The sequence below is a fragment of the Penicillium pulvis genome (genome assembly GCF_028828015.1).
Source record: "Penicillium pulvis strain IBT 33274 chromosome Unknown contig_7_segment1_segment0, whole genome shotgun sequence".
Classification (NCBI taxonomy): Eukaryota; Fungi; Ascomycota; class Eurotiomycetes; order Eurotiales; family Aspergillaceae; genus Penicillium; species Penicillium pulvis.
Genome location: NW_026643079.1, coordinates 2,188,422 through 2,213,884, shown reverse-complemented (window position 1 = coordinate 2,213,884; position 25,463 = coordinate 2,188,422). Strand labels below are relative to the sequence as shown.

Sequence of the window (25,463 nt, the reverse complement as noted above, 5' to 3'; positions counted from 1 at the left end):
TGCATAATTTCATGCTGGATGCATTCATATGTACAAGCTACTAGAGGCTGGCAGATTCCGAATGATAAAGACGAGTGGATACATATCTACCACTTTACAGACCAATGGCTCTATCAAATGCCATGTTTCAATTGAGTTGCCTGTGATTGAAAATAGCAACAGGCATCACTATCGCGTATATTATCTAGCCGAATCGGCCATTTCCAACCAGCATGACGCCGATCGCCAAACCAAGATGAGGCTAAGAAGCTTGGAATAAGCTTGATCATCGAAATAACCCACAATTATCGGAGCCTAGAGAAAAATTTGTTTAGGCGGACGTATCAAATGCTTCAGCGGTTGTAAAGATTGGCTTTCCACAGCGGGACGTTCCCGAGAAACGCGCAACTCCCTTCGTCACACCCAAAGCTCCCCTTGAATCCCTGTTATATCTTTTTCCAGGCCTGGTTGAAGCAGGTATTACACGCGTCCGACTGACGATGAAGTCGAATAGTCTGCTTTTGATCCGGGTAATACCCCACAATTCTGTATCTATGTGCCAATGCGAGCGCCGCCTTCGTCATCCTTGTGGATCCGTTTTCGGCACGACACAACCGTTGGGATTATCCGAGAATTGACCGAACAATACGTTCAAATGTCGCTTTTCAAGATAAAGGGTATATAAACGGCAACCGGGTTTGGCTCAAGCTTCGAATCACGTTCATCTCTATACTGTCTCTCGTCTAACGACATGAAGTTTCAAAGGAGTCTTGTGGCCGGTGGGATCGGACTTGCAGTCGTCCAGGCGGCGAGCTTGAAGGATGTTTGTACCACTGCATACGCTAAGAAGGCACTACCTGCCTCGGACAAGTTCCAAGGTTTGACTTTGCACCCTGCCTCCATTACTGCCAATGCAGTCTACAATGCGTCGACCACCGATGAAGACGACTGGCCCGATGTATATGGATATGACTATTGTAATGTCACCATGGCCTACTCTCACAACGGCATCGCAGATGATGAGGTACTGCTAGAGTTCTGGCTCCCAGCACCTGAGAAGTTTCAAAACCGCTGGCTCTCCACTGGTGGTTTCGGTTATGCGATCAACGGTGATGAGGGTGACCTTCCTGGTGGTGTCATATATGGCGCCGTATCTGGCCAGACTGATGGTGGATATGGTGGCTTCAGCACCGAGCTCGACGCCGTCTTCCTGCTGGCCAATGGAACTATCAACCGGCAGGCTCTCTACATGCAGGGCTACCAGGCTCATTACGAAATGAGCATAATCGGCAAAGCGTTCAGCAAGAATTTCTACGACATGGGCTCGGAGAAGCTATACGCCTACTACCAGGGCTGCTCTGAGGGCGGTCGTGAAGGCTGGAGCCAGGTCCAGCGGTTCCCTGATGAATGGGATGGAGCTGTCATCGGTGCTCCTGCTATTCGTATGGGTCAACAACAGGTGAACCACCTGTACGGTAACCTGGTTGAGCACACCATGGGCTACTACCCTCCTCCATGTGAGTTGGAGATGATCAACAACCTCACCATCAAGGCTTGCGATGCTCTTGACGGCAAAGTGGACGGTGTTGTCGGCCGCACAGATCTCTGCAAGCTGCATTTCAATATCAACTCCACTATTGGCCACCACTACCACTGCGCCGCCTCTTCTACCACGACCGTCCTGAAGCGTGGCCTCGATAAGCGTACCTCGGAGACCAGCACCACCCCCGCTCAGAACGGAACCGTGACGGCCGAAGGTGTCGCCGTGGCTGCTAAGATCCTCGACGGTCTCCACACCCTCGATGGCAAGCGTGCCTACATCTGGTACCAGCCCACTGCTACTTTTGGTGATGCCGACACCGAGTACAACTCCGAGACTGGCAAGTGGGAGCTAGACATCACCTCACTGGGTGGTGAATGGGTTGCCCGATTCCTCGAGCTCCGCGACGCAGACAACATCGACTCCCTGGACAACGTCACCTACGATACCATGACCGAGTGGATGGTTGAGGGCTGGAAGCGCTACGAAGATGTCCTGCAGACAACCTGGCCCGATCTGACTCCGTTCCAGGAAGCGGGTGGAAAAATCATTCACTTCCACGGCGAGTCAGACCCTAGTATCCCGACTGGTTCCTCCGTGCACTACCACGAGATGGTGCGCAAGGTCATGTACGGCAATCTTTCATTTGAGGAGGGAACCAAGGCATTGAATGATTGGAACCGTCTGTACCTGATCCCAGGTGCTGCACACTGCGCTCCTAGTGATGACCAGCCCAATGGTCCTTTCCCTCGTACTACACTTGAGACTTTGATTGAGTGGGTTGAGAATGGGGACAAACCGGATCGTCTGAATGCAACTATCATGTCCGGTGCTCATGAGGGCGAGCAGCAAGATCTGTGTGCTTGGCCTTTGCGTCCTCTTTGGAAGAACAATGGTACTACTTTGGACTGTGTGTTCGACAAGAAGTCGTACGACACTTGGACGTATGACTTTGATGCCTATGATGTGCCTCTTTACTAGGTATAATCGCGTGATGAATCAAGCTTGTAAGAGAATTCTATCTGTTTGTCCATTTCCTTCTACATCGATCTACCACATAAAAACGTAATCTTAGACAAATTCATAAAGAATCAAAACAGTGATCATCAATACCCCCGGCCCACTCGGTAATTTTCTACCTCCCCCAGTCTGGATATCATTACTAGCCTGTCAAAACGTGATGGCACTAGGAAGGGCAGTAGGCACATCCTTGCGCGGGGTGCTCTGAATCAAATGATCGAACGAAGCAGCTCCATCAACACGGGGGTTGAAAGGAGCGAAGTCCCAAAGGTAGCCCAGAGTCCTCAAAACCGAGGAAGCAGAGTACGAAACAGTCTTGCCCCGGTTATTAGTTCCCTTCTGCTCAACAACGCCCTTGGAGATCCAAGGCGAGATCAAGAAAGTAGGAATACGTCCACCGAGACGGTTGAACTCATAAGTATAGCTCTCTCCGTTAGGAGCAGTCTCAGTGTAGGTGAGATTATCCGGACGGGGCGCAAGTGGAGGAGGAACGTGATCGTGGAATCCACCCGTCTCATCGAAGGTCAAGACGAACAGGGTCTCGTTCCACTGAGGTCCGCTGCGGAGCGAATCATAGACCCGCTTGATAAATGCCTCGCCGTCTGAGATCAGACCGCTGTCGTGCATGGATGTTGTGCCGACACCACAGCACGAAGGGTTCAGGTAGGAGAATTCAGGCAGAACACCGGATTCAGCGTCGGTGTAGAATTGTGTCATGGGGACGACCTTGTCTTCGTTGCTTGTCTCCTTTGTCCATTCGAACCACTGTGCCTCGGGACCAGTGCCGCCGGCTGTGTCCCAGTAGTTCAACCAGGTGTGGTTGGTCTCGCCGAGCTGCTGGAAGATGGAGCGCTGGGTGAAAGCGTAAGTGCCAAAAGAGTCGTCGTTTGAACCGTGACCGGCAGATGTACCAGCAACAAGAGCAAAACGGTTAGGATCGGTAGGCTTCATATCAGTCAGTTAAAGAAAAAGTATAAGAATAGGCAGAGAACACTTACACCCGCAACGTCAGAGTGCCAGTGGTTGAAAGTCAAGAAGTTCTCAACCAAAGAAGTAAGGACCGGCACCTCAGCCTCGGTATAATAGTTCATAACCTGCTTAGCAAGAACAGTCTTGTTCGCATCTTCACCATAGTTGTTAATCTGCTCATGGATGAAACCGTTGTTGTTGGGCAACAACTTGCCCTCAGCAATGAGCTTGTTATCAGGCGACCAGTTGCTGTAGAACTCCATAGTGTTACCAGTCACAGCGTGGCTGGGATCATCAGTGACGGAGTTGTAGTCCCGTGCCTCAGTGCAGTGGTGTCCCTGCGAGGGGTCAGTCACATTGTAGGGGTTGCAGTATGGGCCGTTGTTGATGGGGTTCTCGAGGCCCTTGTGGGTTTGACCACCGAGGAGGTTGTCGAGGGACCGGTTCTCCATGCAGAGGACGACGACATTCTTAATCTTAGACTTGAGGTTGGAGATTGAAGAAGAAGAGTGTGCCTGCTTAGGGTTTGTGGGGACGGCTTGGGTCGCCGCGGCGAAGGCCAAGAGGCCGACTAGAGCGCTGGGATGCATGGTGGAGGGGAGTCAATTGAGCTGTGCTTCCTGAGGAATGCATTTTGATCAGCGGATATTGTGCTTTTATATTGCGATTTGGATCTGACAGGTTGCATGGTTGCATTGGGGAAATTGGTGTACTTCGTACACACGTGGGGATGGAGTATACTCTAGACTGTAAGCGAAGCATGAGGGGTTGTTCTAGATCACCGCACTTCGCACCGGGATTATATGCCAATTAGATCAATATCAGGGCACACGGGCATAATCAGATTGCAATTAAGTTGGGCTAGTTTAATGCGAGATGACCGGGTATATCGGGTGCCGTACAGCGTACTGAATACAAGTGTCGTTGGGGTATAGATCGACTGCATAAACTGCCAAGAAAGGTACTGGCGGCCCCAACCGTCACACTAATCTCAACCGGTTAATTGGCAATTGGTTAAGCCTTAAGTCTGATTGATTAAACAAATGCTCGTGGGTTTGATATGCATCGTGATTGGGTATCTGGGTTGCATCAGGTACGTGCAGCGCGGAGAGAGTTCCGATAGCGCGATGGCTTTCGGCAGCGAATTAACGTCGCATCATTCAGGACACCTTATTTAAATGCTTGTTATTGGTGTTTATACCCCGCAACCTCGTGTTGGATCGATACTCGGTGGTTAGAGTAGAGATCATTGCCTTTTTCATCTGCGAGTATGGCTTCGGCTTCGACGACGGATATGCCGTGGTCAGATACCGAGGTCTTCTATTCAGATTTAGGCTGAATAATGTGGGAAAGGTGAGCAATGTCTTGTCTGGTTTGACGGTATTCGTGTCAAAGGAAATTATGTTCTATATAACAAGCATGAATTCAAGTCTTGCTTGATGGAAAATGTTCAAAAAGATAGTAATCGTGATCTCGTACACAATAGACTCTAAATCGCCGTCTAAAACCGGAATAAATGTTCGCCAAAATATACAAAGGATGAAAACAGATATATGCACAAAAAGCCCCCGTATGTTCACTGACGGGGTTAACGCGGCGCCCGATACGCATCGTACGAAGTGTACGTGTACGGATTATGCTCTTCCTCCGTTTGCTGCTCAACAGGACCATAACCATTGCCTCCCGCACGCCAGCGATCAAGCGGGTTGGTGTCAGTCTGTGCGGGTGTCTGCGCACTGCTGAGAAGTCTTGTCTCGCTCTCATTGGCATTTTGATAAAAGCCACCACCGACATCATTGCCACTGTCGCCCCGCGAAAGTGGAACACGGAATGCAGGATGGATGAGACCTGAGGGGTCAGTCGTCTCGTAGTTATCATGTAGCCTTAAGGCAGACATTGATGGCAAAGAGGGAGCAGGGGAAGAGGCACGCGAAGAGCTGGGAGACCACTCGCCGCCTAATGTGCTGCGAGGGGTCTGTGAGCGTTCTGTCATCAAGTCCTCCGGACGACCGTAGATGCCTCCGCCGAATTCTTCGCGGAAATCGGGACGGTCCTTGTAGTATGAGAAGTCCAGATGGTTCTCGGGGACAACCTCGAACGGCGCCGGATCGGCAGCCTTGCCGGGTTCGGACGGGAGCATCGGGTTCATGGCGATATCGGAGTATTCGCCCACATGCTCGCCGCCATCCAAGCGACCCTGATAGATCTTCTTGAGTGTTTCGGCTGCACGGGCGTGGACCATGGGGGTCATAAGAGGTTTGTACAGAGCTGGGTGACCAAATTTGGCGTTGAGGCGGTCCGATGCCTTTTTGTCAATCTTGGTAGGGCCGAGAGCCTCTGCATCGGTAAGATTGGCACGGTTGTAGAACTCGCAGTCTGGGTCAAATGTCCGCGAGCAGTAAACCTTGAAACCGACCATCAAGAACAAGAGTGGGATGACACAATACGCCATGGTCTGAGTACCCTGTGACAAGGCGACCAGGGCGATGATAACATTGGCAAGAATTGTTGCAAAGACCATGCGGTTGAAAACGACCCGCCAGAATGCACCGGCGGACTCATTCTTCGTGACGAACACGTACATGAGCAGGTATTTCTTCAACATGGCATCGATACCAAAGTACAATGCGGTCACTGGCAACACGATTGGCTGCAGAGTGGCGAAGCACATGGCAACGGTGGCATAGAAGAGGAAGTAGTTGTAATAACTGGCATAGTCGAAGGGAGGAGGCGCAGTCCATTCAATTGCTTGACGTGGTGTCGGCGAAAGGAAAGTCTTGGAGAACCACACCCAGAACAAACTGATCATCTGAACAAGATCAATGGTCGCACCCAGATTACGCTGCAGGAGGTAGGTAATCCAGAAGGGAGACACATTGCACAAAGCGCTCACCAACTTCTCGTAGAGCTGACTGTCAACAATGGCCTGCCAGGCAGTCTCATTTTTATCGGTATCCTCGATCACAGTAGATACGAATGTCCAGGCAGCAGAGAAGAGGGAGAAGACAATCAAGTTGTTGAAGACAAAGAAAGCATACAATTGGCCCATGACTTTCCTCTCGCGAGAAGTCTTGGTCTTGCTGCCACTCTGAATTGAAAGTCGTCGGAAGATAGTCGGCAGTACCAGATAAACGAGCGAAGTCACTGCAGGTGACAGAATACCTTGAACAGCAGCCCAAACATTTGGGTTGGCCTCCAACTGAGTCATGAAAGCAGGCCACACGAGACCCAAATTCGACAAGTTGGACAAGAAAACAGCGATCAGACCGTTAGGCACGACCCACACAAGGGTCAGCGCAGTAACCCAGATGAAGTTGGCGAATCGTTTCCACTTGCGCGAGGCCTTGGTAAGAGGTAAATTTTCCCAGATCAGATCGCTGGGGCGAGGAGCGAGCCTAATGGTTGTGCCCTTAGGGTGCTTCTTACGGGCTGTCCAAGCAACTGCGTGCGCATGTTCGATATTCGCCCAGCTAGCAAAGCCATAGGGTTGTGCATCGCGACGGTCGATAGAGGCTCGGCCATGCTTGATCTGTTCTTCCAGAACCCGAATACGCACAGTCAGGTAATCAATGGCGTCCACTTTTCCATCAGGGTGCTTGTCGCGCTGGCTGCGGGGTGGACGAATGCGGGGGCGCTTAGCAGGCAAATTATCGGGCCGCTTAAGATACTTTGCAAGTACAGACTCCAGCTCTCGCACGGCGTCCTCGTGCTCCTTGATGATGCGCGGCAGATCCCTCACATTACGACCAATAGCAGCGCGAGGCAAAGCGGCGGTGGGATTAATTTCATCGGTGAGGCGCAGAATGCCTTCGTCGGAGCGGTCTGGGGCAGGGATATCGGTGACCATGAGTGTTCGCGCATGAAGACTCCGCTGGTAATCCGAGCTCTGGAAGTACTGTCTCCGCAGGGTCCGTACAGCGCGGTAATTCCTCCAGAGAAAGTAGACCACAATAATATCAAAAGCCCAAGCGCATGCCACCTGACTCCAAATAGCCATCGGATTTGTCACGTAGAGGGGTGTCATCAGATCGAACGTGGAGATTGAGGAACTGCTGGTCTTGCTTTCGGCCAAGTTCACTGGAATCATGACTGCGCAGCCAATAATGCTCATAAAGATGAAAATGTTGCGACACATCTTGCTGAAGCGCAAAAAGATAACCGCATCCAGTCCAATGGTGTCCACCAGCTGCGCCTCTCGGGTGCTGATAACGGGTTTGATCCAGGAGAAGAAGCCCTTGCCCACCGGGGGCGGGGCGTGTTTTCGGTCGGCATGTTTGACCTTGGGAGCGTATACGAGGGAGTGACGAGGTCGGAAGAGGGAGAAGAGGATAGCGAGGAGCAGGGAGATACCGACGGATGTGCCGAGTGAAGCCCAGATGGAGCTGGTGGTGAACTATCGGTTATTAGCGGAGGCTAGACTCATGGCTAGTGTATTTGCGCTTACCTGTGATTTGAAGGGATTCGCAATGAGTTCAAGAAACGCATCCGACGAGTCGGAGCGAAGCTGCAACCTCTGATGCAGATCCATCTCGTCCCCGAACCCAAGAAAAACAAATGGAGTATCACAGAAATAACGAACGAAAATGACACATGAAGAGTGAGACCGCGAATAGGTCAAGGGTCCATGAAGCGAGTGATACGAACAGGTCAAGGGTCCATAAAGCAAATGATCAGGAGGTTAGAGAAAAAGACTCAAAGTTGTTCGACGTGAGACATGTACAAGAAAGAAAGAAAAGTGGAGATTGATAGGCCTGGATTCACCCTATTATTAGAGAAGTCGATCAGCGCGGCGTTGCCGATCGTCTAAGCGACCACGCGAGTGAAAGTTCACAGTGACGAGCCGTTAATGACTGTGGGTTCGAGTGCGTCAACATGTTTCCCCAGTCGTCTGTGTACTACAGTACTGTAAGTCCCTGGTGGCGTTCTCCGACACGTCTGACTTCTCCATCGTAGACCCATTGACCCATTTTTAATTGGGTAGACCAGAACTGCGCCTCGTGGTGAACCAATCATACTCTGCAGGTGTGTAACAGTCTGGAACATTAGGCCATTCTCAGACCCAATGCAACCAGGGTAGCAGTGACACAATAGAATGAGTACCTGCTTTGGTTCCACTGAAATTTCGATTGTCGTAGATTTGCACAGCGGGAGTTGTGGCCGTTGACGCCTTGTTTACACCTTGAATGCCAGGCTGCAAGGCATCAAGTTATCAAGGCCTCCAGGCATCAGCCCCTCTATCGCATTGCATAGTAGTGCCCCATGAGTTTGAACCCATCCTCTCAGACCGCTTACTATATATAGCTTACCGCCTACTAAAATGCAGCACGCTGATTCGTTAAGTGAATACCATCTAATATACGATTCTTGTACATAATATACTAAGAATGCTTTCAATAATGTTCAGTGTTGCAACATCAACGAGCTTATTAAGCTAAGAATGTGAGGCTTTGGTTGGCAGAAAACATGGCAGAATATTGTTTTAAGGAGTGGAGAGTGGTTCTAACTAATGCAACGCCACTGTACTGCACAGCCGACCCGGCACGAGGCCGTACATCTACGATACCACATGACCCTACAGATTTTTACTCCTTGCATCAAAATGTAGATTGGCGGCCACGAGACCATATCTGATATCTTCATTACGTGTGATATTTCGCTACATACAGTACGCCCACATCCCCGGCGCCCAAATTTTTGGCATCATCGCGTAAAACGTTCAATAGAAATAAGCTTGGGGAATCCCTTTAAATAAAACACATCACGGCATAATTTTTTTTTTACAGCTGGCCGGCAGTGTTGAAGTCCTCAAGAGCGACCTGGGTACGCTTGGACATGGTCTTCTCACCCTCACGAACCCAGACACGGGGGTCGAAGAACTTCTTGTTGGGCTTGTCAGCACCATCGGGGTTACCGACCATGGTCTGGAGGTAGTCCTTCTTGCTCTGGATGAAGTCCCGGACACCGGACAGGTAGGCGTACTGCATGTCAGTGTCGACATTGACCTTGACGACACCGTAGCTGATAGCCTCCTTGTACTCCTCCTTGGAGGAACCGGAGCCACCGTGGAAGACGAAGAAGACAGGCTTGTCCTTCTTGGAGCCGAGAGCCTCCTTGACGAAGGCCTGGTGCTTGGAGAGCAGCTCGGGGTGGAGACGGACGTTACCGGGCTTGTAGACACCGTGAACGTTACCGAAACCAGCGGCGATGGAGAAGTAGGGGCTGATGGGAGAAAGAGCGTTGTGGATAGCGAGGATGTCCTCGGGCTGGGTGTAAAGGGAGTTGTTGTCAACATCCTCGTTGTTAACACCATCCTCCTCACCACCGGTGATACCGATCTCCTATAAGGTTGTTAGATATGCATCTTGCTTTTTGGGGTATGGAGCTTAATCTTACCATCTCGAGCCACTGCTTCATAGGGGCAGCGCGCTTAAGGTAGGCGGCGGTGGTGTTAATGTTGTATTCGACCTCCTCCTCGGACAGATCGATCATGTGAGAAGAGTAGAGGGGCTCGCCGTGGAGCTTGAAGTAGGCCTCATCAGCATCCATGAGGCCATCGAGCCAAGGCAGGAGCTTCTTGGCGCAGTGGTCGGTGTGCAGGATAACGGGGACACCGTAGGCGGGGGCAATGCTGCGAATGTAGTGGGCAGCGGCAACACCACCAGCAATGGAGGCGGCCTGGCCATCGTTGCTCACACCCTTACCGGCGAAGTAAGCGGCACCACCCTGAGAAAGCTGCAGGACGATGGGGGACTTGGCATCGCGGGCAGCCTCGAGGGAGGCAACGACGGTGGAGGAAGAGGTGACGTTCTAGTCCAGGTTAGTAAGTAATTCGTGAAGGGAGCTTTTGAGGAAGACATACAATGGCGGGAACGGCGAAGTTGTGCTCCTGAGCGTACTCGAAGAGACGGAGGACATCGTCACCGACGATGACGCCGGACTTGCGGGAGAGAACTTCAGTGAGACCCATGGTGATTATTTGAAATGTACAGAATTCGTTAAATTCGGAGACTGGAGAGAGGGAGAAAGAAGGGAAAGTTAGAAAAGGTTATAAGTGACAATTGGCTTTACCGAACGACGAAAGCGGGCAGGTAAAATAGGTAAGGGAGGGGCAAAGTTGGAGGGGCAAGCATCGTCATCGACACCTTCTCACCGGTTAGGTGGAGCTTACCTTAGGTTGAAACCCTGTGGAACTGAGGTCACTGTGATTTAAGAAGATAATAGTAATCTTGTACGGGGGAGCTACGGGATCAGTATATATAGTCTTGAAAGCACGAGAATCCCCAATTCCTCCGAATCTCTCCGTGATCGGGCGAGTTACCGTTCGGCCTACGTCTGTTGTATAACATCATAGCCGCGGGGTTCAACCGGGAGCTTGTAGTCCGACCCATTCAATTTCACATCGAACTTTTAGAACACGATCGAACTAGCTTAACTCTATATCTCTCCTGAATGATAGTTCAATCTCAACCTATGAACCTTGGAGGTGCTATCTACCAGGGAGTAGCTGCAAAGACTTAATCCCGTTCACTCCGTAATTTGTTCGTCGGCGGGGAACCGAGGAATTCGAGACCATTCGCTGTCCTTCGATTGACCACGCGGGAAAAGTATTTCGTCTCCCACACCATTGCGCTGTAGTCGACACAAAATCTTGTCCTCAATCTACCAATAATACGAAGCTAAATCAAACAAGATAGAAAACAGCGCATCCCCTCAATCCGGCTGCTCGCATTCGTCCCACTAATCTTCCGGTGTACAATCCGGTTAAGAGGGGAAGGCCCTGTGGATCTGCAGTTCTCAGACCTCCCGCTTTAGTGACATCAGTGTAGTCTTTATTGTTGTTCCCATTGCTGGAGAAACCGACGACCGGTTTTATTTCTATGCATATCAACACCACGTCATCCCATGTACATGCCGCCTATATACGGAAAATGCTTCGTCTACACTAGATGAAAAAAAATGGAAAAAAAAAAAAAAAAAATAACCAAGCCGTCTCCCTTATAAACGCCCCTCGGCTGCGGGGCTAGATTCGGGCCGCTCGATCTCGTAGAACAGAAGATATACCTCCTTCTGCATGCCCAGCACATCCGAGGTCTTGCATTCCTTGATCTTTTCGTCGGAGATCCGCCACCAGCGATCGTTCGACTTGCGCTTTCGGCGAAGTCGTGATCCGATCCCCGTGGGGGTTTCCACAGAGGAACGCGGGATGGTCCGAGAAGATCGTGGGGCGGACGAAACACTTGCCCGCGCGGTATCTAGGGTCGGACTGCTGTCTGAGCTAGTCGGTTGAGGAGTGGAGGATCGAGAGAAGGTGCTCTGAAGCGAACGGCGCGAGCTAGAAGTAGTAGGGCGGGGTAGTGAAGGGGAAAGTTGGGTGACGGGGGTCCCCGATAGAGATGTGGAAGAGGTTGCAGGTGAGAGACTACTGCTGCCGCTTGTATCGTCCGAATTTATAGGTACCAGGCGAGGACTCGGAGCTTCGGAAGGGTTCTCACTGGGCACACGGCTCTGCGCATACGAGCTGAATGCCTCAGGGGTAGAGAATGGCGCGTAGATGTGATTACGACGGAAGGACTCGTAGTGACCACTGTGATGGCTGCCTTTGTGACAGACAATTGCCAGGAGCTTGTACCACGTCTGGTTCAAGATGCCTCCTAGGGGTAGTCGCTCGGGGAATGAGACCTTTGCAGCATTTTTGCTGGAACTACTGCGGTCGAAGATCGATCGTGACAAGTGAATGGCAATGACCTTGGGGAAAGCAGTGATGCGCATATGCCGTGCAATACGTCGCTTTGGCGCAAGATCAGAAGGTGGCAGCTCAATGCCCTCGAGTTCGCTTTCAGGGTCCTTCTCCAATGCCTCTTGAATGCGGGCAATCTCTTGACCCAGACGCTCTTTATCACTCTGCGAATGCGCCCGAGCCTGCTCCTGGGTCTTCAGGCCGATGGCGTGTTGTAGACGGCAATGATCGCACCGGAAATCATCGATGTACTCGGTTTTCAGAAGCCCATCAAAGCACGCGTTGAGCGAGGTAGAACTTTTCTGTGGCACCTGCAGTGTGAGGTTGACGAAAGCTGTCTGGTTGGGTTTGTACTGGTAGTGACAAAACTGGCACTCAATCTGCGACTCCAGCTTGCCCTCGAATAGAAATCCCGATTCATTATCGATCTCCTTGAGTTTCGTATCAATGATGGCTGGTAAGCCCTTTGGTGATCCATCATCAATCCGCACCTCCACCCCAGACGGGCTATCGGAAGCACTGGATTCGGATTCTGGCGCCGACGCGCTCAGACCAGCCGGCGCGCCAATAAGACCAAGAGCATTCTTCCTCGCACGAACACCAGCATGATACTCATCACAGAGTCGCTCGAGGATGATCTGCAAGAATTCCTGCGCATCCTGCTGATTGCGGCTAATGCGCGTGCGGAACGCGAACTCCAGTGACTGGATGAACCCTCGTGCCGAAATAGTCTTCTTATAGATTGGCCGCTCGTTCAATCGATCCAACATCTCCTTCAATGCCTGTGTAATCAACCCCTGCTGCAATTCCCGGGTCTTGTCTTGCTTCGCCCCGCGGGATAGCTCATCATCACTCGGCACCGCGTTGTAAATCTCCGGCCCGTCCAGCTCGCGCCGGTGCAACTCTCGGATCAAATAGACACGGAGATCGCCCAGGCCGGCTAAAGCCTGGAGCACGGAGTTGATGAAGCAGTCATTGGCAACGTTGGACAGGCCCACGATGCTCTTCTTGCGGTTGTTATCGTTGGACTCGTCTCCGTCGATTGTGTAATTGGGGCCGAAAACGTAGAATAGTGCAACGGCTGCGAGGGAGGCCCCGGCCGCGTAGGCGGCGACCGTGGTTGGCTTCTCCTGCATGTAGGCTTGTGAGGTTTGGAGGGGGGATGTCGCGGCGGTTTGTGGCGTAAGGGAGAAGTGAGGCGAATCAGCTTGGCGATCCCATGCACCCCATCGTCAGCACCGAAGTGACAATGGCAAAAAGAGTGTTTCCCACGGGTTGGGGAGACAAGCGAAAATGGGTAAGTGTAAGAAAAATGCCGTTATTGAGTAGCTCTGAGCTTCAAGGTCTTGTGCATGAAGAACTGGGGAAACCGAGAAGAATTCTGCGGGCAAGGCCGGGGAAGAGGGGAGCGGGAGTGGACCGTAGGGTTCATGCGGAGAAGACGGGGCTTCGATCTATAATAACAGGTTCTGGTACCAAACCCCTGATCAAAACGGGGTAAGCCCGACCGGATAATAGATGATATTCTTATCACGGGCATTGGCTGCCCTAGAGCTGGATTCTTAGGCTGGTCAATTTATTTCTCCGCGCCCAATCGTGACCCCGGCCAAGGCCCATCACTGAGTCATCTCCCCGCGACGGATGCCTCGGATATCCGTCAGGCATTGGAACCCCCGCATTGATGAAGACCATGGTTGCTTAAGGGAGGGGTCGGAGCCTTGGTAGAAATTTGGTGGAGTTGCAGAGGTTGCGCATACATATATCATCAGGTGAGGCTATTTGAAATCACTCGAAAGCCGTTTGCTGCTCGTGCCCTCAGCGCTTCGATTTGGAACAGGTATGTTTGAGAAGGTCAAAAGGATGATCAAGTTGAAGGTTCGTGCAGATGGATGCCATATCTCAAGTACAGTATCTCCATTTGAACCAGCTTAACGTCATACACCATTGAAACCTCCAAGTGACTTGGCGTTCAGAGCATAGATAAGACCATCCACCAGCCTGGCTATCTCGGCAGGAATTTAACGTCACAAAGTCTACGTTGTTTTATTTCAAAGTCTTCATCGTGGAGGAAAATGTCCGAAATTTCATCTATGGACAATACAAAGGCTTTTATAGTATTCTCCGTGGCCCCAAATCCAAATTCTATCAATGTTCCATCTCATCGTAAACCTTCATACCTAATACAAGCTCCTTAAGAGCGGAACGACTCAGGCAGACTAGCAACCTTCTCCTGGAACAGCTCCTCTGCCTGCTTCCACACACGAGATGTGGTGCGGTCCTTCAGCTGCAGAAGGCTGGGCATGAGAGCCTCACTGAACTGCTCAGAGCTCTCGCGGGGGAGAAGAGAAGGAAGGTGATCAATGCTGATCACGCTGAGAGGGGGCTCACTGTCGCCAGGCAGGATCACAGGGACAGTAGGCTTGTCGAATGTGGTGGTAACTGCGGTATTTGTAAGTCTGTGTTTCAGGGGAAAGATGGGGAGAGCACTCACTGGTGTAAACGGGCACGGGGTTGAAGGGGTTAGTGGTATCGGCGCTAACATCACAGATGACGGACAGGGCGCGCTTGGGAGTGGAAAGAGCCTCAACGTCCACGAAGGCTGCATAGCAACATTAGCTTGGGTTGAAAAGTAATTGCAACGTCAAACAACTCACGAGGAATCTTAGCGCTGAGGTAAATGCAGTTGATGAAGATATCACTGGTAACGATCTCCTCGAAGGGACCGCCCTTCTTGGTCTCGGCCATATCCCACTGAATGATGTTGGACTCGGGGATACCGACATCCTTGGCCAACTGCACGGCACCCTTACCGCAACGACCAAGCTATACACATATCAGCACATTACCAATAGCTCAATCGTACGAGTGGTTACTTACAGCACCAATGACGAGGATGGTAGGGTATTTGCCAGCAATCTTCTTACCAGCCTCGACGCTCTCCTTCACGGACGCAATGAGGAGGTCCTGGTTGGCGTAAGGAACCTCACCGGGCAGAGGAGCACCGTTAGGGTGAGCCAACTGCCAGGCCCAGTTCTTCACGGCCAAAGCAGAACCAGCGTAACCAGCCGAGAAGCCAAAGGCAGCAACACGGCGGCCAACCTCATCGGTGAGGAACTCCAGGTCAAGCAAGAGACCATTGCCCCGGTGCCAGCGGCTCAGGACGTTCTCCCAGCCACCTTGTTGCTTGTAGCAGTGGGCGAAAGTGACGTGAACGTGCTCCAAGGGGAAGTCCTCCTCGGGCAGCTCCTTGAGACCCAGGATAACGGCATCCTTGGGAGCATCCTTCACCCATGAGCCTTCCTCAACAAGGGGAGCACCGATCTATAGCCATTGGCATGGTTAGGACGTTTGCTTGATCGTGGAAAGGGGGGTATGGGCGAACCTTGGCGAATTCCTCGTCTGTTGAGAGTGTGAGTCATTGTAGCTCGAAACTTGAACTTGGAGACTTACCATCAAAAATGCGCTGAGTGGAGCGCTCAACAGTCACGTCGTATCCAGCATCCATCAATGCCTTGCAGGTGGTCGGAGTCACTACATGAAGCTGTTAGCAAACAATCATAATCGCCCCTCACCGATAACGCTGGAGTGGAGTGGGGGGAGCTCACAAGCAGACCGAGCCTCAGCGGGCTTGGTCTCAGCACGCAGCCAAATCTTTTGAGACATAGTGGAAGTATGAGGCGAATTGGAAGAGGGTATAGGGTATATGCTATGAGAATAGAACAGGGAAGTTCAATAAAATAGTATGCGATGACACACTGATAGCGGGGTGGGTTTCTCCGTCCCCGGAGCTGTGAGTCAGCCCGATTTTCGGCGGCGCGTTTCCATTTCGGGTACTTAGGGCATCCAGAGGAGTGCAAGGGCTCGATGATTCGAGGTTCTAATCTCCAAGGTCGAAGTGTATAATGCTTAGACTGATTGAGTTCAATGCCGTGTAGAACCAAGCTTACCTCCGTGGGCATGTTCACACCGCTTGACCTCAATTAGGGTTCAATTACACTATTCCGTAGGGATCAACGCGATCTATCGCGATGACGCAGACCCGACTACTGCAGTCGATCATCACCTTCAATCTGGTACAGTAGAGCGGCACACAAGACTACAGAGATATGAGGATCGAAATCAAAACTTTTACATTTTCACCCAGGAACAATGTACAATCTAAAGCATCCTTAGCAGGATCAACAGTAGTAGGAAGGAGATGTAATTAAGTAACAGGATATCAGGATATCGAGACAGGATAATCAGTAAGATCAAGTGCTTCGACATGGGGAATCAAAACGAGGCTAAGCCGAAAGAAAAATGTAGCCAGGAAAGTGTTGGAGATAGGAACAAGATCAAGAGAGGGGGCGATCACATATAAGGAGTGTCGAGGTTGCTGGTAGCGCTCAAGGAGTGAAAAACAGTGGAGTCTATGACGGAAAAGAATGAAACGGGCAAAGTTGGCCCAAGCAGTAAAATGAGACCCGCAACCAAAGAAGAAAAAAAGCAACCGTGATCTTCGCCTGCCCTGCCCATTGCGCCTGAGAATTGCATGATCATCGTACAGAGATTTTTACACTTTCAAATATGAACCGCCTGCTGTCTGCCCATGGGGCCAGAAGGAATCGAAAAATAAACAACAAAGGAAATGGTGTTACCCATTTCTTTAGAAGTTCGATGCAGCGTTGACGGGACCAGGGTTGTGGTACTGGTCCAGTGTACTCTTGAAGGGGGTGCCACCTGACGGGCTGGAAGCCTTTTCACGAGGCCCAGAGCCAACGGCAGTGCCACCCATCAGATCAGTATCCTCATCACCGTATGCCTCACTGCGCTTCTTTTGGATGCGCCAGATGACAATTGCCAGGACACCCAGGACGATCGCACCTCCGACACCCACGACGACACCGATGATGATCTTCTTATCGGAGGAAGACAGGCCACTGCTGCTGCCAGAGGACGAACTGTCTGCGTTAAGGCCAGCAGTGCTAGTGGCAGCAGCTGGGGTAGATGTAGTGGTCACCACATTAGCCAAGGTGCTTCCGCTAATGGTCTCGTACGAGGTGATGGTTTCCACAACTGGAGTCTGGGTGGTCGAGGTGGTCGAAGCCGAGGTTGTCTTCTTCTGGTCTTCGGAGGAAGAAGTAGAAGTGGTCTTGGCACTTTCCTCTGAACTGGTGGTTTTGGCGGGCTGTGCAGCGGTGGTCTGGGCAGCGTCCGATGTGGTGGAGGTGGTGGAGGTAGTGGTGGTGGGCTCTTCGCTGGTCGAGGAGGATGTAGAGGTTGATGTTGAGGTCGAGGAAGTTTCCGAGGTGGTTGTTGGTGTTTCCGATGTAGTGGTGGCTTCGGCAGAAGTGGTGGTAGCGGCAGCATCGGACGCAGTGGCAGAGTCGTTAGTGCCAACGATGTCAGAGACCAGGTTGCTGGAGTCCCGCTTCTGGACCTGAGCCGCAACAGCGGTCAGGAGCAGAGCGTGGAGGAGAAACGAGAGTTTGGCGAGACGCATGTTGTCTACCGTATATCAAAACGAGAGTATGTGTAAGCGAACGTGTGGGAGGAGAAGAGAAGAAAAGAGGAAAGGGAGTCAGCGGGTGTAGGAGACTGTTGACGCTAACTCGATCGGGCCCACTAGTCCGGCCCTAGTTTCAAATCTTTGTTCGATTTTAGGCACCCAATGATCAGCACAACGGATGACACCTGAGCAGAAAGGCTGAGCAGCTGATGCATTTAATACATATGATGATTCGGACTCTTTTCTACCCAATCTCTCCATCCCCCTTTTCCCCAGCCCTTTAATGAAGGTAATCTGTGTGGAATATTTGCATTCGCGTCTTTCCCCAGTCGGCGGATCATTGGCCCACGGGATCCACCCCTCGCGCGACCCATATTTAGCAACGTCCTGCATTGACACCCTGTACTGTACGGAGTACATGTCACTGGGATTCTTACTTTCCTGGGCTTGGATCTTCGCAGATCATGGCTGTGCTGTCATCATCAATATGTTGAACTCAAAATCTGGAACATCACACCGTCTGATGTCCAAGAGTAGGGAACAGGGTGGATTTGTTGATTCCCAATGACGGAAAAAACAAAGCCGACTCAGCCGGTCACTAACCCCAACTTGGTAGAAAAGTGTGTGGCGCTGGATAGCAAAAACGCCCAGGGGCCTGAACAGGGGACAACAGAGGCAATGCAGGGCGACAAGACTAGTCCGCCGTCATCCACTCCGTACTCCGTTCTCCGGCAGTCTAGACTCCCAGGCATTATGGGGCCGCTGTCGTACGAGGCTGGTCTCGAGTCCCTATTACGAGCAACGAATGGAGACACTCGAATATGGTCCCTGAAATCCCCTATTTTAGGGCATTTCTTATTATTATTAAGGGCTGCAATATGTGTTTGACCCAGGATCGACCCGTATAGAGGAAATTTGGTGACGAATGACGCGCTGGTCGAAATGAGGCTTTAATTTGATTCGCCTAGTTTACGGGGCCATCAGCTGGGCCAATCTGCAATCTTAAATCTTAAAAGGTTTGTTTGTTTTTTGGCTTAGGCACTGGAAGTACGAGTAAATGTAGTCTGCTTCCAGTTTCAAGTCCCAGTCTGATGGGAGAAGACAGGAGCAGAGACCGCTCTTTGCAGTACAAAGAACCCATAGGAGGCCGAGGTCCAGACTGCAGAGATAGGGAGATAAGAAAAGTTTTGCATACAAATTCATGGGTATCGCCAAATGAAAGTCAAAAAACGCCAGCAGAGGTCCATATTACAACTTATTTGGAGGCTTTCCCTTGGCCTGATCTTGCAATTCTTCCTTAAAGTACTTCAGGAACCGGTTCAGTTGGTTTCCTAGCGCTTCCGCGTCAGCCAAATGCAAATCCAAAGCTTTTATCCGATCATACCGTCACTGAGAGATGTGCGGCTCTCTTCCATCGGCACACCATGACGATGATATTGAACACGCTGGTGTATCCGACCGACGACGTTGTGCCACTGCTGACTCTGTAGGAGCTGCATGGGGTTAGAGAGATTCAGTCGGGGGGAACGGATCACATACTCGGCTGACCAACGCGCGCTATCTTCGTTAGCCAAGAAAGATCTCGAGAGTAGGGGAACTTACCTCTAATTCTGCGAGCCAGAGTCCTTTCCAGACCATATTGGTGGCGGTGGGCCAGAAGAATGATGCGGAGGCGAAAACAACGGCGAAGATGAGGGGATCTGGAGAAATGTCCAGATCCTTAGGTAAGCCCCGCACCGAATTTCCGCCGTTTCCTTGACACATACCTTCGACCTCTCGATATTGTTCTGGACGCTCCAGTGATGCTCTGCATTTCTGTCCCATATAAGACCACCGTTCGCCCGCGATAATCGAGTGGTCCCGTTGAACCTTCCGATCCCCAACCGCGATGTCGAGTGGTCAAGCACACCTGTGGCCAGCATCGTACCATATCCACTTCACAATCCAACCTTTCCGATCATGACCAAAGGTTGTTATACATGCCGTCGCCGTCGCATCATTTGCGACAATGGCCAGCCTACCTGTCGGAAATGCCGAGATGCGGGGAAAGAATGTTTGGGTTACCAAAAACCATTGGTGTGGGTCAAGGGTGGTGTGGCTAGTCGGGGCAAAATGATGGGTCGGAGCTTCGACGATGTTAAGACGCCAGCCAGTGCTTCCAACAGTCGGAATTCGCCCGTTTCAAACGAACCGAATGTCAATCTGGGATTATTCCCTACGGAGCCGTCCGATACTGAATCTTCACCAAACTCGGCGGCCCAGGCCAGCCCTGAAACAGATTGGATTCAAGAAGTATTAGATGCAGGGAATTTTGATGATGTCTTTGGACTTCCAGAAGGGGGCTTCTTGGAGTCAAATCCACCGGAGTTGCCCGAAACTGCAGTGGTTCATGCTCCGCAGAACGGATTCATCCAATATATTCCAGCTCCGTGGGGGATGGTTGATCCTTTGTTAAAGGATTTCAATCCGGTGTGTAGAATGTATCTCAAACACTGTACGGCTGCCTTTGAATTCTACCTTGATCCTCACTGACCCTCATAGACCATGAATATATGACGAACGACTTTTTGGTCTATCCACAGCTGAAGAATCCCTACCGGGATATGCTCGCTTTAGTTGGAAACTCACCCCTTATGGCAAATGTATTGTCTGCGATGGGAGCTCTACACTACTCTCTGATCTCCAACTCTGACTCGTCTATGATGCCTTGGTCAACCCAAAATCCCTTGTCCACCAATTCTCTCTTATCGTCAGAAGATATCGAGAACATGATTATCCCAACAAGCTCTCGGCAAACAACTTCAAAAGCTTACCACCATTTCCTGGAATACAAGCAACGCACGCTCAAACAGTTATCCAAAGACCTTTCCAACCCGGCCAAGCAAAATGCTGATATTACTCTCGCGGCTGTCGTCATCCTCGCTCTTCTGGATCTATTCGAGTCCGGCAGCGGGGCATGGAGCTACCACATCGAAGGAGCAAAGAAAATCATGAGGAGTCGACCCGAGAGCCAAATTGGTCAAGGCATTCTCCAGGGACTCGAAACAGTCGCTATTGATGGATGCTTAATCATGGAAATCATGGGATCTACGCTCGCAAGACCCGGCGCTCTCTCCAAACCCTTCTACTCCCAAGCAATGGGCCCAGAAATGCTCAAGCGTCTCGAAGAAACATCTTGGGTCGGCTGCCCCGCCTACCTTCTTGAAGTCATTTTCTATGTCCACACACTCTGGTACCAAGACTCCGAGTTAGCACCCTCAGCCCCCCAACCATCCACCCTCGGGGTCTCCATGCAGGAAGGCCAACCACTCTCCCGGGAATCCTTCGCCCAGCTCCTCCAAGGAATTCGTACCTTCGACCCAGTCTCCTGGGCCCAAGAAATGCAGACTTACTTCTTCCTTGACGATATCTCCCCCCGCATCGCCCTCGCAAGCGCCTACCAAGCCGCTGTCTACCTCTACACCAGCCGCGTCCTCTCAAAAACCAGGGAAGGCTACACAGCCCCATGGCTCGAAACTAATCTCCCCTCCGATCACTCTCAAATCGCACACGACCTCATTACCCGCATTTGTTCCGTCCCTACCTCAGATCCCCACTTCAAATGCCTTATCTGGCCCTCTTTCATCGCAGGCGCAGAATGTCGCCGTCTATCGCAGCGCTCGCTTGTTCTGGAAAAACTGGGCGCTCTCTACCAGGCTGTGACGAGTGTTAATGTCCGTAATGCGGCGTGGGTGCTTAGGCTCATGTGGCAAAAACAAGATCTCAAGCGCCGGGAGCGGGAGAATGTTCCTTATGGCCTTGTTGATGGACTGTTGCCGAAGGACGCTTTTCAGGATAATGAAGATGAAACATTTGATTCTTCTTTTGATTGGGTGGATGAGTTGGACGCATCCCGGCTTGACTGGTTGTTTATATAATTTTGATGTTCTACCATGTATAAAACGAGGATCCCCGTGCCTCCTCTCCTTTTAATGACGCACATGATGAATGTATATACCACCTGTACATGGAGCACTGGATTTTTATTACCCATCGTTTACACTCGAAGAGATCGCTGCACGAATCGATTTTTTACCTTATAATTGAATTAAATAATCCCGAACTCTAGAACCTACTTACATTTACCTCAGTCGACTACCTAGATCAGTAGGAAATCAATGAAGAAGCCGGGTATATCAATTTTTGAATTCTGGCAAAATGAAATCGAAAGCCGGTCTGCCATGAGACCCCTAAGCCGAAGCCAATGAAAGGAGAAGTGTTTATAGGAAAGTCGAGCGAAAGAAAAGTCACAAGAAAGCGCCCAGCCAATGGACGGGTAGAATAGAGGATGTGGTATAATAGGAGCCTCGCGGAAGGAGCCAGAGGAGAAAGAGACAAAGCAAAGAAAATGAACGAGAGCTTAGCCCGATTCTTTTTTTGAGAGAGCAAGTATGGCACGGCGGCTTGGAAGGATAGGAAATAACATGGTAAATAGCTTTCTTCACTGGGAGAGCTCAAATCAACATCTCGGAAAAGAGCCTTGAATAACAAGTTGAATCGCCACAAGAAAGAAATGAAAACAAGGCCATGATGAGGGTGTTGACGGTATGCATCAGATCGAATCAGGGATATATAACACAAGAAAATGGGGATAAGAAATGAATACTCGACGCAATGAGAGAGAAAAAAAAAACAATACGCATGCTCGTCTCCGGTTCTAAATGCAGAAACATGTCCCAATACGAACAAAACACGCTCATCACTAATATGCAAGAGGCAGCCAGTATTCAGGAGACATGCGTCTTCCATGCAGATATTGGCAGGATTGGAGGTGGGAAAGCCGGTAGGAGTGGTTCGGTATACTCTGGCCGGTGGTAATGGCTCAGGGGATGAGTCAGTGAATGAGCAGATCGCAAATTCATACACAACCATCTTAGGCGTTATGATGCTGTATGGGTAAATACCCGTAGTGCTCGCGGAAGAGCGAAGCAAGAAACTCTGATCTTAAGAGTGAGCTTAGCAACTCTAGAAAACAGCGGCGAGGCCATTCTTGGAATGACGTCGGCTAAATCTCTTTTTTCCCTTGACCGACTCCGTGTCGGCCTGGTGCTTCACCAACGTATTACGTCCCGGAGGGGGTATATTGTTCTCATTCTGAAGTTCGGAACTGCGATCAAGAGTGTTGGCATGGCTGGAGAATCCCGAAGACATGTTGCGGAATGCGTCATCGGCGGAATAAGATCCAGAACTTTGTTGTGTCAAAGCCATTTCACGAGCCCGGTCCAGTGCGTCCAGCCATTCTTGTACTGAAACCGCGGCGGATCCGATATTGCTTGATGACGGTTTAGGATCCTCAAAGACAAAGTGTTTCTCTCTCTGTTGTTTGCGTTAGTAATGAAAATGGAAGCCAGGAGGCGTAACATACTGTATCCACAATCCAGGATGAGTGCCCTTTAGCGTCGGTTGTGCTCCTCCAGTGTGTTCCGGGGGCGAGAAGAGAGATTTCAAGCTTTGCCTTCTTTTCATCTCCGCCAGATGCAGCTAGAATGATCCGCGCAGATGATGTGACCATGACCAACCGTTGTCGTTTCTTAGTTGCTGTGCTTGAAAAGAAACGCGAGAACTTCTTGGGAGCCTCGGCTTCGCTGCTACCATTCTTGGAAGTCGGACTGTGAGACGCAGGCGAAGACAAGACGACCATGTTTCCTAGCTTCAAAATACGCTCGTTATTCTTGCTCAACACCGGTGACCATTCGATGTCGAGTTGACTTGGCGGAGGCAGCTCAGTGACCACTCTGGGAAGGTTACGGGTACTGGCACTGGCGGCGTTAGATGGCGCCGTCGAGATCGCGGGAGGGAAGCTCTCGCTGCTGTCACCATTCAATTTGATTGGTTCTCGAGGGGGTGGCACGTAGGCCTTCAACCGAGGAGCTTTTTGTTTCCACAAATCAGTTCCCCAGGAAATACCATCAAAGAATTCGTGGTTCTTGATGTGCTCGATCTGCAGTCGCTGAGCTGGATCAAGCACAAGAAGACGCTCGACAAGATCTCGAGCAACGGCAGGAAACCCAATCGGGAATTCATAGTCTAAAGCAACAATCTTTTGGAAGGTTTGGTACTCATTGCCCGCTTTGAAAGGTGGACGACCGGCCAAGAGTTGGTAAATGATACAGCCAAATGCCCACAGATCACTTGCCTTGCAGGCATTCTTGTCTGTCAACAATTCGGGGCTGACGTATTCCGCGGTACCGACAAATGAACTCGCCCTCTCATTTTCTGGAATTTCTGTCGCGTCCATTTGCGGGATTGAGTTCGTGCTATCGGTTGGTCGGTGTGAAGGTTTAAGGATCTTGGCTGTGCCGAAATCCGTAATCTTGATATGCATCTGACTGTCGAGCAAGACGTTTTCCGGCTTCAAGTCTCGATGAATGACACCACACTTGTGCATATAATCTATCGCGTCAAGAATCTGTGCACCGTAAAACCTGGTGCACTCTTCGTCAAAGGTGGACATCCGCTTGAGAACACCCAGAAGCTCGCCGCCTTTGCAAAGGTCTAGCACAAAATATAGTGAGCGCTCATCCTGGAAGGTGTAATAGAGCCGCACAACTCCCGGATGGTCGGTCAAACGATTCAGTGTGTCCTTTTCGATGTTGACATATTTCACTTTCTTCTCCTTGATGATGTGTCGCTTGTCTAAAATCTTGATTGCATAGTCCTTCAACGTCTGTCGATCTGTTGCGAATACGACTGTACTGTACGATCCTTCTCCGAGGGTATTGCCGAACGAGAAATCGCGAACACCCTTCTTGATAAAACGAGAAACGGTTTTCCCATTGGCGTCCACTTCCTGTCTCACGGAGACGGCGGCCCCGCGCTCCTGCCAATCGTCGCTGCTGGGTGCTGGGCCGTTCTCCATACTGTAGGGGGTCCGGGCCATTTGAGATTGTGTGCTTCCTCGGGCGTGTGCTCTGGATGACTGACGCATTACCGCTCCATTGGCCGGAATGTGTCCTGTGCGGTAGGAGCGGTCGCTGTGAGAATTGTCGCGGACTGGAACGCCGGCTTGCAAGGCTACGGCGGCGCCACGAGCGTCTTTTCGAGAATGGGAAGTTGATGTTGAAGAGGCACCGGAATCCGTTCGCATGCGGTATGAATTATCCCGGGGAAGTGCGGAGGAGGCTGTACCGTTGGCGTATAAAGAAGAAAGGGGTCGGGGAGGGTTCTGGGAGGTAGCGTGGGGATGTGTCGAATACGGCTGGTAAGGGCCGGAGGGCGGAGGATTTTCAGGGTATGGGTAAACGACGGATGAACGGTTGTCGACCGGTGCTGGAGCCTCGTAGGGTGCAGGAGGAAATGCCGAGGGGGGCTCGTCGTTCGGCGCGGGATTCTGTGGATGTGTTGATACCGAACCGCCCGGTTGAACGGTTGGACTGGATCCGATCGAACCAGCGGTCGCGTCCTCTGATGGCAGGGGCGAATCATCTGGATTTGCTATCCGTAGCCCTCCCAGGGACTGGGATAGGCTTAAATCGCCATTCATGACGGGCACTGGCGACCGGAGGAGGTAGCGGAGGTAGCGGTAGGTGGGGGAAAGACGAGAGGAGAGGAAGGGGAAGAATCCAGGGGCCAACGAATTATGGCGGCGATAGCAACAGTGGAGGCATGGTCCGACCTGGGACGTTGAAGATGTCAAGAAGGTGAGAGGGGGAGAAGGCAGAAAAGGATCAACAGGAGGCTCCGTAGTAGGA

General features: G+C 51.1%; 10 protein-coding genes across 10 annotated transcripts; 2 read left to right on the top strand and 8 right to left on the bottom strand.

Annotated features, from left to right (window-relative positions):
* Nucleotides 1–730: 730 nt before the first annotated feature.
* N7503_008793 (tannase) lies at nucleotides 731–2,500 on the top strand (the record flags this gene model as incomplete). The annotated part of the gene is made up of 1 exon (XM_057068340.1): nucleotides 731–2,500. The coding sequence occupies one exon, from the start codon at nucleotides 731–733 to the stop codon at nucleotides 2,498–2,500; it is 1,770 nt and encodes a 589-aa protein (XP_056919195.1).
* Nucleotides 2,501–2,689: 189 nt separating this feature from the next.
* On the bottom strand, nucleotides 2,690–4,098 carry N7503_008792 (phosphoesterase superfamily protein; the record flags this gene model as incomplete). Its single annotated transcript, XM_057068339.1, has 2 exons — nucleotides 2,690–3,484; nucleotides 3,538–4,098. 2 exons carry the CDS (start codon nucleotides 4,096–4,098, stop codon nucleotides 2,690–2,692), a joined length of 1,356 nt encoding a protein of 451 aa, XP_056919194.1.
* Nucleotides 4,099–5,096: 998 nt separating this feature from the next.
* N7503_008791 (putative DUF221 domain protein) lies at nucleotides 5,097–8,036 on the bottom strand (the record flags this gene model as incomplete). The annotated part of the gene is made up of 2 exons (XM_057068338.1): nucleotides 5,097–7,901; nucleotides 7,953–8,036. The coding sequence occupies 2 exons, from the start codon at nucleotides 8,034–8,036 to the stop codon at nucleotides 5,097–5,099; spliced, it is 2,889 nt and encodes a 962-aa protein (XP_056919193.1).
* A 1,249-nt stretch (nucleotides 8,037–9,285) lies between these two features.
* Nucleotides 9,286–10,475, bottom strand: N7503_008790 (fructose-bisphosphate aldolase FBA1; the record flags this gene model as incomplete). The annotated part of the gene is made up of 3 exons (XM_057068337.1): nucleotides 9,286–9,846; nucleotides 9,902–10,315; nucleotides 10,368–10,475. The coding sequence occupies 3 exons, from the start codon at nucleotides 10,473–10,475 to the stop codon at nucleotides 9,286–9,288; spliced, it is 1,083 nt and encodes a 360-aa protein (XP_056919192.1).
* Nucleotides 10,476–11,503: 1,028 nt separating this feature from the next.
* Nucleotides 11,504–13,381, bottom strand: N7503_008789 (putative ubiquitin C-terminal hydrolase; the record flags this gene model as incomplete). The annotated part of the gene is made up of 1 exon (XM_057068336.1): nucleotides 11,504–13,381. One exon carries the CDS (start codon nucleotides 13,379–13,381, stop codon nucleotides 11,504–11,506), a length of 1,878 nt encoding a protein of 625 aa, XP_056919191.1.
* A 1,055-nt stretch (nucleotides 13,382–14,436) lies between these two features.
* Nucleotides 14,437–15,908, bottom strand: lys1 (saccharopine dehydrogenase (NAD+, L-lysine-forming); the record flags this gene model as incomplete). The annotated part of the gene is made up of 7 exons (XM_057068335.1): nucleotides 14,437–14,684; nucleotides 14,737–14,844; nucleotides 14,900–15,068; nucleotides 15,123–15,566; nucleotides 15,628–15,644; nucleotides 15,696–15,776; nucleotides 15,851–15,908. The coding sequence occupies 7 exons, from the start codon at nucleotides 15,906–15,908 to the stop codon at nucleotides 14,437–14,439; spliced, it is 1,125 nt and encodes a 374-aa protein (XP_056919190.1).
* Nucleotides 15,909–16,890: 982 nt separating this feature from the next.
* midA (putative cell wall protein) lies at nucleotides 16,891–17,727 on the bottom strand (the record flags this gene model as incomplete). Its single annotated transcript, XM_057068334.1, has 1 exon — nucleotides 16,891–17,727. One exon carries the CDS (start codon nucleotides 17,725–17,727, stop codon nucleotides 16,891–16,893), a length of 837 nt encoding a protein of 278 aa, XP_056919189.1.
* A 1,254-nt stretch (nucleotides 17,728–18,981) lies between these two features.
* N7503_008786 (uncharacterized protein) lies at nucleotides 18,982–19,371 on the bottom strand (the record flags this gene model as incomplete). Its single annotated transcript, XM_057068333.1, has 4 exons — nucleotides 18,982–19,064; nucleotides 19,118–19,226; nucleotides 19,273–19,290; nucleotides 19,336–19,371. The coding sequence occupies 4 exons, from the start codon at nucleotides 19,369–19,371 to the stop codon at nucleotides 18,982–18,984; spliced, it is 246 nt and encodes an 81-aa protein (XP_056919188.1).
* Nucleotides 19,372–19,692: 321 nt separating this feature from the next.
* Nucleotides 19,693–21,650, top strand: N7503_008785 (Zn(II)2Cys6 transcription factor; the record flags this gene model as incomplete). Its single annotated transcript, XM_057068332.1, has 2 exons — nucleotides 19,693–20,227; nucleotides 20,275–21,650. The coding sequence occupies 2 exons, from the start codon at nucleotides 19,693–19,695 to the stop codon at nucleotides 21,648–21,650; spliced, it is 1,911 nt and encodes a 636-aa protein (XP_056919187.1).
* Nucleotides 21,651–22,618: 968 nt separating this feature from the next.
* On the bottom strand, nucleotides 22,619–25,255 carry N7503_008784 (PDPK1 family serine/threonine-protein kinase; the record flags this gene model as incomplete). The annotated part of the gene is made up of 2 exons (XM_057068331.1): nucleotides 22,619–23,088; nucleotides 23,138–25,255. 2 exons carry the CDS (start codon nucleotides 25,253–25,255, stop codon nucleotides 22,738–22,740), a joined length of 2,469 nt encoding a protein of 822 aa, XP_056919186.1. The 3' UTR covers nucleotides 22,619–22,737.
* Between the last annotated feature and the right edge of the window lie 208 nt (nucleotides 25,256–25,463).